This window comes from Apteryx rowi, unplaced genomic scaffold (assembly GCF_003343035.1).
Source record: "Apteryx rowi isolate R43461 unplaced genomic scaffold, aptRow1 scaffold_1, whole genome shotgun sequence".
NCBI lineage: Eukaryota > Metazoa > Chordata > Aves > Apterygiformes > Apterygidae > Apteryx > Apteryx rowi.
The window spans coordinates 7,607,994-7,624,632 of NW_020447196.1; the positions used below are offsets into that span (position 1 = coordinate 7,607,994).

The 16,639-nt window shown below is 35.1% G+C and overlaps 1 protein-coding gene across 3 annotated transcripts in view; it reads left to right on the forward strand.

Moving 5' to 3' along the window:
* The window catches only part of CDH8 (cadherin 8), a 154,132-nt gene that overhangs the window by 118,813 nt on the left and 18,680 nt on the right, over positions 1–16,639 (forward strand). For 2 of the 3 annotated variants that reach the window (XM_026058933.1, XM_026058923.1), the window contains exons 9-10: positions 228–349; positions 7,225–7,342. In XM_026058933.1, the coding sequence (XP_025914718.1) occupies positions 228–349; positions 7,225–7,342 (240 nt within the window). The remainder of the gene's footprint in view (positions 1–227; positions 350–7,224; positions 7,343–16,639) is intronic. The other variant, XM_026058941.1, reaches the window with a different exon arrangement.

Sequence of the window (16,639 nt, forward strand, 5' to 3'; positions counted from 1 at the left end):
AATCTCCAACAAATGCTATTTGTAGTAGGGATTTATTTATTCTTTTCAACCATAAAATACTGGCCATCCTTCTTTATCTCATGCTCCAACTCTACTATTCATTACAGATAAGGCAACCCAATTAAGCAAAGACAGAGGATAGGAAGAATATGTTTTCTATTTAAGCATGTATGTATCAATCCCAAATTAAATATGCTTACCTTTTATGCTATGATTTTTTCTCTTAGGGAACCACAGCCAAGTGTCCCGGGTGCCTGTTGCTATCAAAGTTCTTGATGTAAATGACAACGCTCCTGAGTTTGCATCAGAGCATGAAGCCTTTTTATGTGAGAACGGGAAGCCTGGACAAGTAAATATCTCCCACGTTTTCAATGTGGTGTGTGGGAATGGGATGCAATTTATTCCTGTCATCTTATCTTACCTTTATTTCCAAAATATGTGCCTATGAACAACTTTAAGACATCTTTCATTTAAGATAAATCTATGATCATATTCTCTGGTATGTCTCTCTCTATACACACATATGTATTTTTTTAAAATACAGATTTTAAAGCAAAGGTAGGTATCTTGAGACCAGATCCTGAAAAATGCTGGATATCTGTAAACTCCAGTTGTTTCCACTCTTTTTGATCGAGCTCATCACTTCATAGTACTTTAATTCTTAGTACTTTAATTCTTTAGTACTACATAGTTTAGTACTACATAGTACTTTAGCTCATGTACATTGATAAAAGAAACTGTAATCCAACCTGAATCTCAGTCCAGACATTGGGCTATATTGCAACTGGCCCAAGGCATAATTTAGGAGAAACATTTAAAACAATAAACTCATTTCCCCCTACCCATGTCTCAGTTATAATATATAACTATCTAGTTCTTACTCACTTTTCTATGATAATTGAGAAGAACCAAGAAAGCGAAACTGAAAGACATAATTGAGGTTGAAAGTGTCTAAAGAGAGATGGAGTGTTGGAGAATTTAGGTTCCAATTTTTCATTATATCTCAGAGAAAAAGTGACTTGACAGGTTTTTTCTGTCTTTATTTGATGAAATAAGAAGGTTGGAAAAGGAACTTATGCATGGCTTTATAAGGTCAAATAAATAGAGCTATATTTCAGAAGCAAAATGTAACTTGTATAGCCTTTTTCAAAGAAAAGAAACAAATCAACCTTTTAAAAGGTAAGTATAATGAAGGACAAATGTACAGAATTAGGGAAGAATACCTCATATGCTGTATAAATTATAAGATAAAGATTCAACAACATTTACAGACTTCTAGAAAGTAATGCAGTATAACTGAGATTTATATTTTGTCCAGCTGAAGAAATATTTTATGTTACAACAGTTCAGTGTTTTTCAACTTTCTGATTTATTTCTAGATTGTGACATTTTATTTAAATAAAGAGCAGCTGACAGCTTGACACTAGACTTGATAATCCAGCTTTTCCTGTGTCTCATGTGGGTGTTCGGCATTAAATTCACTATTTGCCAAAGTAGGTTACCTGACAATAGAGTCAGAAATTATTTTCTTTTAGTAGTACTAAATGACAACCTATGTAGTTGCATATGACAACCTATCTCTGCCAAGATCAGATTGTTAGAGAAGATTTATGATTTGACTTTCTGGCACCCTTTTTGTTTATTAAAAAGATGTCAAAAAATGCGTCACTTAAGAAATGAGAATTCTCTCTAACCACTGAAGAGAAGATTATTGAAATGTGCCCTTATGGGCAGACTTTTCCCAGCAGAGTTATGTTACTGTTGGTATTTAAGTTCTTTTTAGCTCCAAGTGGATTTCTGTTTATCTCAGGGTGGATTTCAGGTGCTGAGTAGTTGTTCTGTAGGAAATATTATATTTGAATGAGTACACCTTTATCCAGGGCTCAGTAAGCTTCCCTGAAATGAGAAAGATATGTTGCATCTGTTTTCAGAATGTATCTATCTCAGTATTCTTATCAAAATTCAGGTGGTTGAGAAATAGTGAAAAGCATTCATACCATTTTCGCTTTGGAATGAAACAATAAATGAGATCGTTGATAGTCAGCTGCTAGAAAAGGCTTTTATTTAAGCACTTATGGAAATCTTTTGTTAAACTGTATGCTATTCTTCATGTTACTATCACCTCTTATGCTCTTGATCTGTTGGCAGATGTCACTCATGAGCATGAATCCTTGTATGAACTTTACAGATAGTTTGGCTGCCATCATGGCTAGGGGTGGCATTGATCCTGCAATTTATTCTGTGTTTTAGACAAATAATTTTATTGGGATAATAAGTATCCACCAGTCCAGAGCAACCACCAAGATCAGAATAAAACTGTCATTCAGAAATTATCTGCTCCTGTAAATATCTTAGTATGTATACTACCTGATTGTTTTGTTATGCTCATTATTCTATATTCAAATTTTGGAAGTAATCATATTAGTCAAGATGTAGAATTCAAAAAATGGTTGAAATATGTGTCAGCTATGAARTAGCTAATATGAGAAAGACACTACCATTTTACATAGTAGCAAAACCCTAATTGGCTAGTTCTCCAAAGTTTAAACATGAATATTACATATGCAGAAAAGGTGCGATTGTTTTATGATACTCCACTATATTTACATTTGCAGTTCAACTTAAATATAACTTTAAATTAAATTTGAATCAGCATAAGGGAAATGATTACATCTGAACCTTTTACAAAACCTTATTTGCAGTCCCTAAATATATTGACTGAACCATCTATTACAGTTCAGTTTTCCTAGTGTTCTATTTTGGGTTCTGATATAATTGCGAGTGGCAAGTGCAGCTGCTGGTGATGTGACAGAATGTATTAAAAACTGTTGATGTATAACATTGCCAGATGTATTTTCTTTGCTTTAACCTACCTCTAACAGTAGAGTACTAACCTTAGAGCCAGTAGGAGAGGAAAGGGAGGGAAGGAGGAAATGTGTATGTGCATGCATATATTTAGGTACTCCTTGCACATTTTTACACACAACAGAAAGTTGCCAGAAATGTTTGTCAGTTTTAGGAAGAAAATAGAGTTGATTGTACTATTATAGTTCTTCTAAATGAAACATAAACCAGCCTGTGCCTTTCTGTATTATTCCTTATCTTGCCAGTTTGTTACTAAAGCCAGAACATTCATGGTTTCTCTCTTTATAGCTGTACAGTTGTTCTCCAGACCAGCTAAATTCTCTTCCCCTACTCCTAGAACAGAATGTCTGTATTGCTGAGGAAGGGAAGTTCCTCGCCTGCTGTTCCCCAACCCATACCCAGGCATTTCTGGGGGAGTGCTGTTTGCTCAGGCCAAAATAAAACCATTTTCAAATAGCTGAATAGTGTACATGATCATGTACCAGTGCTCAAGCCCATGTTTAAACTACAGCAATATAGAACTGAATACGGTGTTCCATGAATCCCTCGCAATTTGTCTCTATCTTTTTTAGTTCTCCTAATGGAGTAGATTGGCTCTTTCTGAAGGATCAAATCTCCAGATAGATCTTTGTCATTCTGAAGAGTGGAAACTCATGCAAATGGCAAAGTGCAGGTTCTGGCAATAAAGAGCTGGCTCTAGCTGAAAAAGCAAAGTAAAAATTGTACAGTGATGAGTCCACTGCTCATAGCATTATGAGTCCGCAAAGTAATTTAAAAATAGATGTGAACACCAGCAGAGCTGCAAAAGTTTTTTCAAAGGTGGAAGAACTGTTTTAATAAAAGTAGGAAACAGTTTGCTAATTATAAGGAGCCATTCTAAGTCAGGCTAATAAGTTGTGTTAGGAAAAGACTTTTAAACAGTACTGTATATTAAAATCACACAAAGATAGTTATGATATGTCATAGGAACTTTGTTTTGCTATTTGTCCTTCTACATTATTATTTATGGTTATACTGGTAATCTTTTATAAATACAATTTTGGGCACACATGACTTTCTAGAAATGCAATACAAACCTGCAGAATATAATGCTGAATTGTCCTCTGGGATCRTTTAACTATTAAGTTAAAACCAGAGCTTCCTGTTGAGCAAAACATGCTGATTTACTGTTGTAAGCTCTTGTGATAGGGAAGGTAAGTCATCCCTGGGAGTTTCTCTAGCATGTTATGAACCACAAACTAAGAGTTAGAGAATTACTTTAATAGARTCTTCCACTACATGTTCACTTAACAGTGAGCAATATGGCATGCTCATTTGCATAGTAATAAAAGTGCAGTAATGAAAATTATTGGAYTTTTCTCACCCCTATGGAGTGAAAGATACAGCACTTTGTGGTTATTTTCTTTTTTTAAAAAGCCTATTTTAATGCAAACACACAAAGAAATAGGGTGCAGTTGCTATGGAAACACTAACTCTTAATTCCTTGATGTGTGTATGTAACACAATGACTGTAGTATTTCACTAAGCCTGTCTTTTGCGTATAATTTTCTGTGCATTTTTAAGGAATGATTTAGTAAACAGCTAGGAGAATGGATGGAAAGGACTGTAACATAGGAAAGACTTCTAYAGGAYRTTAAGACTACATATCTGTAGTTCCTGAACAACAAAAAAAAAGACTTAAAATATGCCCAGTTTCTATTTCTTGAAAATTTCCAATCTAGATAGTCTCCTAAGCTTATTTCATATCATTTCTGTGAGCTGAAAACCCATAGCACTTATGCTCTTGGCTACTGGCTTTCAGGTATATTAATTGAAAACCTGGAGAGAGTGAAGCAAGTTTTTAGAATCCACTGTCCTACGTAATGCTGGAAAGAATTAGCAGGTATATAGCCAGTACGGATGAAATTGCATAACCATCTGATAAACTGCATCTATTATGTGCAATTGACCTTGCAGACTTCACTGTGCCCAATATCCTTTTTCCCTATTGCTTCTACTTTCTGCATTCTAACAGTGTTAGAGAAAGGGAACAATCATAAAATATGTGTGCCTAAAAATACTTGTTTGTAATTCCATTCTAAATTGCACTTACCTAAGATCCAGAATTAATAAWATCTAGTCCAGCGCTAGGCCAGATGCAAATGGATAGGTCAGTACCTTCTGCCTCTGCAAAGAGAAAGCTTGGAATGTTCCACGTCCATAAGTGGGTCTGTCTTTGCAATGGAACAGACAACACCGGTTATACAGTTTTCAACTGTGTACATTTTTTCACGATGGTTAGCTTTCTGGGTTCCGTTATGAAGCTATTAAATTGGAGATCTAATTCTTTAAGCAAAAGCTATGTTAGGCTTTTTTTCACCATCTCTTGGCTTGAAATAATGGCAATCAAGATTTCCACTTTGACAGATGCAATAATCCAAAAATTGATCTAATTTATGTAATACTTAAACTATCTAAAACTTTTTCCAGTAGATTTTTGGTAGTAAATCTGACCTATCCAGAATATATAAATACATTAGGCAAGGAATTAATTGTCTCACATTCCTTCCTAGGACTTCTTACAAATTACTTATGCCTATATCAAAACCTGTTCAAACATCTTTCTAGATATAAAATTTCAAATATTTATATTTTGATGCTGTTCCATGTGGTTATCTAGTAAGATTTTATTCTTTCTTTGACTCTTCAAGAACATAGAAGAAAGAACGTGATAAAGAATATTAACATATATGTAACATTTATATATTGATAGTCTGTCCTCCCTTGTAGTACAACCAGTGTAAAATATTAGTTATTAGCATTGTGTTAGGGAAGCACTGAAAATTTAAAGTAATGCTCAATGAATCTAGACAGGATCAGGCACTGTTTCCTTTTTTTATTCTACTCTTTAAAAATGAAATTTATAATGATTCCTAATTGGAATTTAATTGTCCGAGAAATGATTGGTCAGTTGCTTTAGGGATTACAAAAATAAATATATAAGACAAAAATGTTATTGACTTCATTGGACACAGGAAAGTTCAATAATTCTCATTAAAAGCCTAATAAACCTTATCTAGTATGAGCTAACTACTGCTGAAATTCGGCTCTGAGTGCTGGATCTGGATCCACAATTGTCTTAGTTTCCACTTCTCTGGAAAATGCTTGGAATYAAGTGCAATAAATCTTTCCTGCTTATTTTAAAATGATATCTCATCCTTTCATACCCCTTTGCAGCTCTGTGTGATTTTAAGATGATCAACTGCAGTATCATTCTGAGTAATCACAGAGTAGTTGGGGTTGGAAGGGACCTCTGGAGACCATCCAGTCCAACCCCCCTGCTCAAGCAGGGTCAGCTAGAGTAGGTTGCCCAGGACCATGTCAAGTCGGGTTTTGAATAACTCCAAGGATGGAGACTCCATGACCTCTCTGGGCAATGTGTTCCACTGTTCAACCACCCTCGCAATGAAAAAGTGTTTTCTTATGTGCAAGCGGAATTTCCTGTGTTTCAGTCTGTGCCCATTGCCTTTTGTCCTCTCACTGGGCACCACTGAGGCAAGTCTGGCTCCATCTTCTTTACACTCTCCCATCAGATATTTATAAACATCTGTTTGACATAAATGAAATACTCTGCAGATACTATAGATGATCATACAAATCATATGAGGTGCTTCATACAAAGTTATTCAGATAATCCCAATCTGGCTATCCAAAYAGTCTTTCCCCTTCTAACCTTAGTAGCTTGCATTATTCTGGGAAACAAGCAACATTGGTTAATGATGATATGTTAAAATAATCCTATGTTCCCAGGACAGGAATGACTAAGGTTTTATTAAATTAAGGTTAGATTATTATGCATATAAAATTTCACACCAGAAGTTAATTTTTTTAAATATATTTATTCAACTAAGGAAAAAAAGGTGGTAGAGGAAAGGAGAAAGGATTAAAGATAAATTATATATTTTGGTCCAGTGGCTGTAGGAATCAAAGACTACTGTAGGCATCATGAGTTTTTCTAAAACATGCTTTTCCCCCTTCTTTACTGCTGAATGAGATTATTTTGCTTGCTTAAATCAGCAGCAGTTTTTTGCCAGATGCTCTAAGATGGGTACCTTAGGGCAGCCAGTAAAAAACTGCTGCTGATTTAGGTAGGTAAAATATACTCTGCCTCTTTGTTCTGGAGGAAGGTTAAATGGGACAGATCCAGTTCCTGTTCCCAGAACTTTCAATCTATGGTCTGTAAAGGCCTTGCAAGATTGTAAATTAGCATCTTTAATCTGACACATGGAAAAGTGAGAATTTGTGCTATAGAATGGAATGTTGTTTTCAATACTCTATGCCAGGAATGTTCGTATTTAACAAGAGCTTTCTCTGTTGTAGGTAATTCAGATTGTCAGTGCCATTGACAAAGATGATCCTAAAAACGGGCATTATTTCCTATATAGTCTTCTTCCTGAAATGGTCAACAATCCAAATTTCACCATCAAGAAAAATGAAGGTAAATATAAAATGTATGTTGTGTGTAGCTGAATAGCTTTGTTTTGTACTGCCTTGTTGACTTCCAGTTACTTTACCAGTTTGTTGCTCGAACATTACAATGTAGTTTGTTTAATGGTACCCTAACTACATCTGTTAAGCTAATTTCAATATCTTTACAGTAGACAAGAATAAAGTAAAATGAATACTGAATTTAGATCTAGAAGACAGTTCACTGGCTTATATAAAACTTGCATCAATGGATTTAATGCCTGTTATATTTCTATTAATTTTGAAATTCCAAAGAGATACACTATAAAATGAAAATCTGAAATTCTATCAAATGAAAATCTGAATTGTTGATCCAACATTGGCTGGATATTGATGGGGGCATCAAATTAAATATCTACTAAATCCCCAACTGGAAACACATTTTAAGCCTGTTTGTTGTGTGTATAAAGGTCCCAACGTATTTCAGTTAAGCATTTTTACTAGAAAGAGAAATCTGCTAGGTCAGCAAAGCCTGGAAGCCACTTTGTACCATTACACTTAAGGGCAATTCTGGAAAGGCATAGTATCATTTGGTAATATTATAGAAGCAGAATTTCATTCATGATGAGAAAAAAAGACTCATGTTACTATTGTTGAGCTATAAATTTAGACTGATCCTTTTTCTTGGCACGCATATACTTGAAGGTCATGTGAGAAAGAGCTGGGAATAATCACAAAAATGCTATAAATTGTGCCTTATATATTTGTACTTACTTGTACATTCAGCAAAGTTTTTTTGTTTTTTGTTCTTTTAATATAGGAGCACCCTATCAGGAATTTTAGCAAAGTTCATTTTCTTATTTCCTATATTTGAAATGATAATAAAGGAAATCACTAGTTAGTCTATTAATAATAGGAAGATATTTATGTGTGAGGTGTGTGTGCATGAGTGTAAAAGTGATGTATGAATTGTCAAAAAATAAACAGAAAATGCTGTTTTTACTTTTTATTATTCTAACTGTTCCAGTCAAGAATGATTGTTAAATGATATTATAAAAAGCTAAATTCTTAAACCTGTTTGAATATATCATGGTTTTCCTCTTCAGTTAGATATGTTTTCTTTTATAGCAGTCACTGTAAGTATATATCTGCCTATATCTGTACTTTCATGTAGGAAATGAGTCATTACATGTTTTCTGCACTTACAGTGGAACATTAAAAAAAAAAAACAAGCTCTGTTTCATAACCAGCAGAGCTGTAACACAAATTGAGTTAAGCATCCTAAATGTGAGATGGTTTGCTTAGAACAGCATGACAAAGTAAACAAAGGTCTTAACATTTCTATTTGTGTTTAAATACTTAGTTCATATCACTAATTAGCCTTGTCTCTCCAGTCTGTTACCTATTTAAGACCCACTCTTACTCCCAGTTACAGCCAATGGCAAAATACCTCCTGAACTGAGTGGGAGTAATGAACCCTCCTGTATAACATTTTTTGGAAAAATAAGTCCAATTTTGTTACAACTCAGTTTTACACATAAATTTTAATGCATGGAATCAGTTAAATGTGTAAATCCTTTTAAAGCAACCAGCCAAAATGCCTTTGGAAGTAAAAATCCACTTGAATGGACTCTTCAGATTTAAGCTTTCAGTATCAAAAAATAAAATTCCAACTATACATACCATCTTTTTTTTTTTTTAATCAAAATTGCTAACCAAAAAATTTCGTCCATGTGCTRCATGGACTCCAACACGATCTTCCATGTGAAGCAAATATTCCTGTCAAAGCCAAAATAAGGGTATAATTTGGTTGAGGTGAGGTTTTATGTCATAGTAACACCATAAATCTTTATTCAGTTACACCACTTAAACACTAAACTTGACCATGACTTTGTCTTTCATATATCTGCAAGATAAGCATGAGTGATTATTCTTGCTGAACTTCAGTGTTCCTAAAAAAACAAAACTCAGAAGTCAAACTCATAGTCAAAGTACTAATGAATGTCTGGCTTGACCTAAAGTCAGTTTGGTATGGTTTATTAAAAGCAGCAGAAAATGCCTATAATAAGCTCTGCTCTCATTTCTGGAGAAATGTGTTTCTGCGGCTCAGATCAGTTCTGAGGCACAACCCACTTAAGCTTGGAAAGGAACCATTTCCTCGTACTGGTGGGCAAACTCCTCGACAGCTTCCTGACTTGACTGCAGCCTCACCTTCCTCCCATATCCTTGGCCCTGCCCCTAAAACAACTAAATATTTGTTTGGCAACAAATTCCTGAAGGCAGGAAAGACCGCTATGATGGCTGCTGAAGAAATGATACCATCTTACAGGTCTTAACAATGGATTCCATTATCTCAGGAAACCTAATATAGAAATCCAATCTTTTATTTGATAAAATTAGTGGAGTTTTTTTCTTTATTTAATGATTTTTCAACTGTTGACTTTCTCCAAAATTCTATCAAGTGCAGAGGAAAACAAAACAACCCTTTTTCTAGAGCTTTTCTGAAATTATCTTATTGTTTTGGGTTCTTCTTTTGTGCTTTAGGTAGCATTGTGGCATTTGGCAATTACTTTTGTACTTCAGGAAGTAATGACATTATTTGATCTCATCTGTTGGCACTAGCATTCAAACAATGCAATTTGGCATCTGCTGTGGGAAGAAAGCTGTGAAGTTCTGTTTCTGTCCCTCATACTAAAGGATACATATGACGCATGTACCTTCTCCTGCCATATGGAACATAAGCATTAGCATGTATTTGAGTTTGTTGCCTATGGGCTAATGCTTTTTTTTTTAACTTTCCAGATTGCCCTATGGCAATTTCAAATTATACTTCAGCAATTAACTGTTCTGCCCAAACAGATCTACAAATCTTCTGATAGGGTACTTGTTATTGACAAATATTTTCAGTTGACTGACACAAATTCATTAGAGACCAAAAAAMCCACTTCTCCTAAGGTTATACTGGGTTTTACAGAAATTGTCCTCTGATCCATAGCAGAATCTGTTCCTTGAAATGATTTACAGGCACTCTAACAAGGGTTTTATCTGTTGGTCTGATAAATTTGCATATTTACAATCCCTTCTGCAGACAGGATGTCCTAAAATAACCCATAGAGGCTCTACTGCCTTTCTGATGGCTCGACTAAAAATGTAATCTTAAATGTCATCATACATCTCACCAAATGTCTCTAGATCATCTCTCAGCAATCTTTATTTCTCATACCTTCTGATCTGTTCTTTCTGTTCTTTTCCCAGATCAAATGTCTGCTACTGAATAGTTTTTCTTAGGCTTTGTGTAAAACAATCCTACTATCTTGAACTGTAATGCAAGGAAAGCTGGTCATTTAGCTGGCCTGATGCATAAACTTTTATCTCTTCACAAGAGAAATAATAAAATTGCATAGCAAAGRTATAATAAGTTCATGCAACAGCAGAAAGCGTATAATGTTTTCTGTATCACTCCAGGTGACTAAACCTGTGAGTCCATGACAGATCAAATCCTTGATTACATAAACTCATATAGACTGTTCGGCTGATCATTTTTCACCTGTCATTGTGCTGAGTTTCTGGATAGAAGCAGGAATGGGAAAAATTAAAATAAATGCTTTGTGTAGTGTTTCTGACAAACTTCAAACCAAAAAGAATCGAAGCACTCAGATGAAAATGTCTTATATTTAGACAGAATTTGATACACTCTCTTTTGAATCCTGTTTTGAATGGTTTAGAATCCTTAGCTGAATGAGGTTAACCCTTCAAAAAGTCTGTAGGATCTACAGCATAACAGAAAGCTGACAGGAATTTAGAGGACTGGTAAGGATTTTGTACCTTCATGGCATCAGTAAATTGAAATGAGATCTCTGGAAACGGAATTATCATTTGTTTATAGTTTTTTCTCAGGTGAGTGGTCTTCACAAAACATTATCTGAAATCTAATGCTAGTAAATGGATTGTCTCCTTCATTCCAAGCAATACACTCACAGCATTACACATGTTCAACACTGAAGTCCCACCATTCTTATGGTTTCCTTAGGATGATCAACAGAGAACAGAATTTTGTGATAAAAAGCAGTTTTCACAGATGTAAACATTCCGATGCTGCAAATGCAATTTTTACTTTCAAAAACTAGCAAATACAGGTTTGCCATAAAGTAATGAGACTTCACATTTTTCCCAAAAGATTTTTCCATTGTGTTTCCATTTTTGTCATGCAAAATAATGTTTCCAAATGTGCTAAACACTGAATCAAATGTTCTGTAGTGCCTTTGGATGCAACTGTTCTTCTGACAAGAAGTGATATTCCATACCTCTAACTAGGGCTCATATAGTAGCAGCAGTCAAAGGGTTATTTGGAGCATGGGCAGACCTTACTGTTAGGGTTAGAAGGACCATCATAATGGTATACATTCCTATTCCTCCGGAAGTCCTATAGCCTCATAAGAAAGCAGCCTCTCCCTTTCCCCATGATGTTCTATGTCTATCTGGTGATTTGAGCTCTTAATTTGAGCCAAAGTGAATTTGGCATAGTTAATAGGGATTTTATTTCTTTTTAAATTGAAGCATTATATATACTTCAATGATGAACTTCTGTTGGTTCTCTATAACAAACTTAGTATTTATTTTCAGTCATGCATAGTCTATTATGCYTATGAATGCCTATAATAGTTCCAAGAATGTTCATGTTTAAATGTTCATTTTCTTTGTTCTTTGCATCTAGCAAGTTTAATCTGTCACTTATGTCCTCATTGTACTGCTTTGAAAGTAGTAGGCAATGTGCCRTATGTTTAAAAGGAAATAGCCTGGTATTATAATCACTCCAATCACTAACTGGATTCCATGCCTTTGTATACTGTTGCACATCTTATTTAAAATTTGTTGTTTTCCATCACCTCCTTACCATTTATAAACCAAGGTTTCTAAACTATTCAGAAATAGCTGGAGAAGAGAATACCTGCAACATCTAATTTTGATGTCCCAAATAAGAAAACTAAAAGCAAATGACCAGAACTGCTTAATTAAAGAAAGTACTTCTGTATCAGTCAGTGGTTTCTAATACAATAAAACCTAGATTTGTTCACATTTTTTCCCTGAAAATACTTTTTAGCAGCATCTGTCAAATGCCTACCTGGAAGATGTCTTTTTTGTTCCCACAATAGTAGCTCTCGTGCTAAAATGAGTTTCTTCCCCTGAATTAGTTTCATTCTGCATTTCTCCATAAGTCTCTGGCATTGTCTCAGCTGCCAGCTAAAGCTCCTCTGTGTTTTTGATTGACTTTTCTTTCCAAATATATATCTTGGAGAGTTAAGAGGTGGTACTGTTATTTCAATGCTCTCCTTCTACTTTGTGYAGTTTCAAAGTTAACCCACTGGCCTCAGGTACAAATTGCCTTAGCAAGGACATCATTAAACCCATCATTTCTTGATGAAAGTACAATAAACATTCAGAATAACAGCACCCACATGGTCCCTTGGATATAAGCTGTAAATCCTCTTCCTCTTTTGCAGCTTCATGCAGTTTTACAAGAGCCTCAGGAAACTTTGTGGCCCAGCTGCCATCCACACCAGAGGGACTTTCACAATAGCAGTTCTGCAGGGAAGCACATGCTTATACACTTCTAATATGTTTAACGATCATCCTCTTTTTTTTATACATAGGTAATTAGACATTTGCATGTTTTTTCTAAGTACAGTTATAAAATGTATGAAATCACATCCTTGTTAGTGTTTTTCTTAAAAATTAAGATTAAGAGATATGATCAGAGATGTGTTCTACATCCTATAAGCAAATATTTTTCTACCATGTCTGCAATATTAGTGGCATGGAGTAGCATTTAGGAAACCACATCTAAAATAGTAAAAGAATATGATGCGTAATCTGGGAAATGCTATTGATCAGAAAATCTCTTAATAGGCATAGTTTTGTCACCTGAAATCACAGGGAGTACTTACATAGCTAGGCRCATTCAATGTGCAAGTAGCGGAGTTAAAAATAAATTATGCCTATGTATTAAAAAATAACAAAGACAAATTAACCTATAATCTGGCACTTCTGTGCCAGAGTCTGTCAGCCACAGACACACGTCATGTGTCTCCAGGAGCATTCAAAGTGTGAAAAAAACATACATATGTATATGTGTGTGTGTGTATGTGTGTGTGTATACACTATCAGTCTTTTTCTCAGCATGGAATTAAAACTGGAGCAGTTTAAAGAGCAAATATCAACATTTTTTATAGAAAGGGGATAATAGAACTACCTGATATTGTTATTTTTATGAAATGATATAGTTAATAATGAAATGGTTAATAAAAAATTATTGAAAGATTTCATTTGGCATGGCTGAAAGACTTTTTTCAATAAGCTCTTTTTTATACTTTTTATTGTAAATTATGATTTACAGAAGTTAAAACAAGAAAGCTTAAATAAGATGTTTTGCCCAGGCTGAGTACAAAGGTCTCAGTTTTATCAAAACAAATTGTTTGGTAGTTAAGGACTTAGCCTCATGAAACATTTTAGTTCTGCRTATTCAGACTACTCTCATGTGAAATTCTATTTCAGAAACCTCCTAATTATATTTCAGACATATAATTGCTTTTCTTACTTGAAAAACAGTATGTGATTTATAGGCCTGAACTACTGCATTCTATTTCTGATGCACAAGTTAGACTACACAGCTGGGTCCAAGCCCCTTTCTAAGAATAATGTCTGAAGTGTATCTCAGTCTKTGTGCTGGAAAACAAGGAAGAATTAGGATCCGGCTGTGTGGCGATAAGAGAATGTTATGCCACCTTACCTCTGTCACTATTGGAGCAGGCAGGCAGGGATATAGGCCTGGAAAAGGAAAAGGCAGATTCTAGCTTCCAGTCATTAATATGCAAAATGTGGTATTCAGCCAGTGCAAATGCTTTTCCTGGAGCAAGTGTATGTGCCTTAGGTGATATCTGTGAGACCCTGAAATCATTCATTTTTATAAGGGGCAGAGGAAATGCAGTTCCTTATTTATTATAATCAGGTTCCTTCATCCTTAGTCCTTAGACAATTGCCCTGATTGAAACTGCTTTGGATCARAAGCTATGTTAGACCATCCTTTGTAGGAAAAGTAATCAGTGTTCTTATTTACATATCTGACAGAATTCTAAGCTATAATGTCATCCTGTGAAGTAATAGCCTGTGTCTAAGGACTCAGAAAGACAAGCCCTCTCTGCTAATGATAAAGTGATAAGCAACTTCAGGTGGTTATCAGTGCTATAAATCTTTAGAATAGTCTCAAAATCTAGAAGACTGGTAGAATTTCAAGTTAATTATAGTATTACCAAGGGACCTCAATACATTCCAGTAACACTCAAAAGTTCTGTCTTGCTAGGCATTGAATCCATTTCCAATTTCCATTGTATGATTTCCTATTGCAGTTGAAGCAATATATTCAGCTCTTCTACTGTACCAACTTGCAGTCCTAGTAAGCTTTTCCATGGTACAATAGTGTTATTCCCATCTGCTCTGAGACCACCAGTGAAAATATTCTCTCTATATATATCTTTCATGTCTGGTAGCTTTCTGCTGTTGGCCGTTTTCTGTTGTTCCCTGTTCTGTTATTCCTTGATGTTGAATAACAACTGAATGCTATTTGAAACAAGTTCTCTGGCATAGAAGGATGTTATGTTATTCTCTGAAGTRAAGATTTCATTAATGTAGATGGGAGACCAGCATTTTTCCTCCCTCTGTCCTTTGTATGCCACTTCTTTCACTGACATCTGATTCTGCTGTCTTTCCCATCTTTCTTCTTGCATGTAGACCACTTCTTTTTCTGGACTCCCTTCTAATTAGAGYCACAGAACAGGTGAAGACTAAGTGCAATACCCCTGCAAACATACTTTTTAGCCCTATCTGGATGATTTACTCCTTCTTAAAATTATTATGTGCTTTCCACTGCTTCTGTAGGCTGAAGAGATGAATTCTTCTTGGTGCACATAGCTGCTCTAGCTGAAACTGAATGTCRGAAAAATAGAATCAACTCTTCAAAGTGTAACTCAGCTACCAACTTCTTCCACACTTCGACCATTCTGTCTATTCTGTCCATCTGAAACCTTATTCACTCCTCTCCTGTATTCAGGATGCAGGGCTCCAGACAGACAGAATCTCTCTCTTCTCCGTCCTAAGCCCGATGTGATCCATCAAGTCTTCATTCAACTGGACAGGCCAACCTGATGAATGAACCAGCAAGGAGGGGGCCATCTGGTAAGCCGATCGTCCTCTTTTAGGCATCTTTTGGCTCTTCTTCAGCTCTGCTGTGTTCCCCACCACATCTGTACTTTTTACAGCTTTGTAGCTGGGAAAATGTTTCTCCTGGAGCATTTCTGTTCCAAATGCTATTTAACCTTTCAGTCTTGTTTTAATCTATCTCTCTCTGTTATGATGACTTCTTTCCAACCCTCACAAGTATAATCTTACAGACAACTGCAGAAGAGTTGTATATGCRGACTGGAAAAGAAGACTCATTTCCACAGCATCGTATCCTTGTAGGGAAAGCCTTGTTTTTATTTATCATGTGAATCAATCACGATTACATAGTTATTTCAGGAAATTTATGTAAACATGACCCAACCCAAAACAACACAAAATGTGAGGGATGAAATACAGGAAAATACTATATATATGCAGTATGCTATTATGCTTACATGGCCAAAGAGACTTTTACTTTATTTATTCATAATTTATTAGTTGTGCTGCTAGCAACATAATGTTGACAAGGCGTCAATTATGTTTCATTTTATAAATCAAGCTAATTAAGAACCAGATGCAATCTGAGTGAAAAAGATCTGAGGTCAGTGTTGTGCACCATATGTATGACAGTATGATGAGGAGATGGATTGGACAGCTGTGAATTTTTGTGCTATAGGAGTTTTATCATGCCCAGATAGTGTAACATAYTTATCTCTTTTTTTCTAGTTTATCTTACTAATTTCTCAATAAAAGTGCATGCAGAAAAGTGAGTAACGCTAATGTTACTTTAAAATAGTAAGGAAAGGATAAAAGGTCATGAAAACAAAACAGAAAAAGAAAAAAATTTGGTCAGTAAATTACCATGAAATGATAATATGGAACATGGATGAAAGAAGTGATAGAGATAAAAACARATTAAATTTTCAATATGACCTAATTTCGGAAAAGTAATGGGGAAAATAATAATTAAATCAAAGTCTCAAAACTGAACTGCTCAGGAGACAGAAGACACTTCTTGGCCTTGTTCTGACTGAGTACTAAAGTTCTGTATTAAGTATTATTAGGACAATAGTAAGATCCACAGTATCATYTCTCTGAAATTTATCTTTTCTTC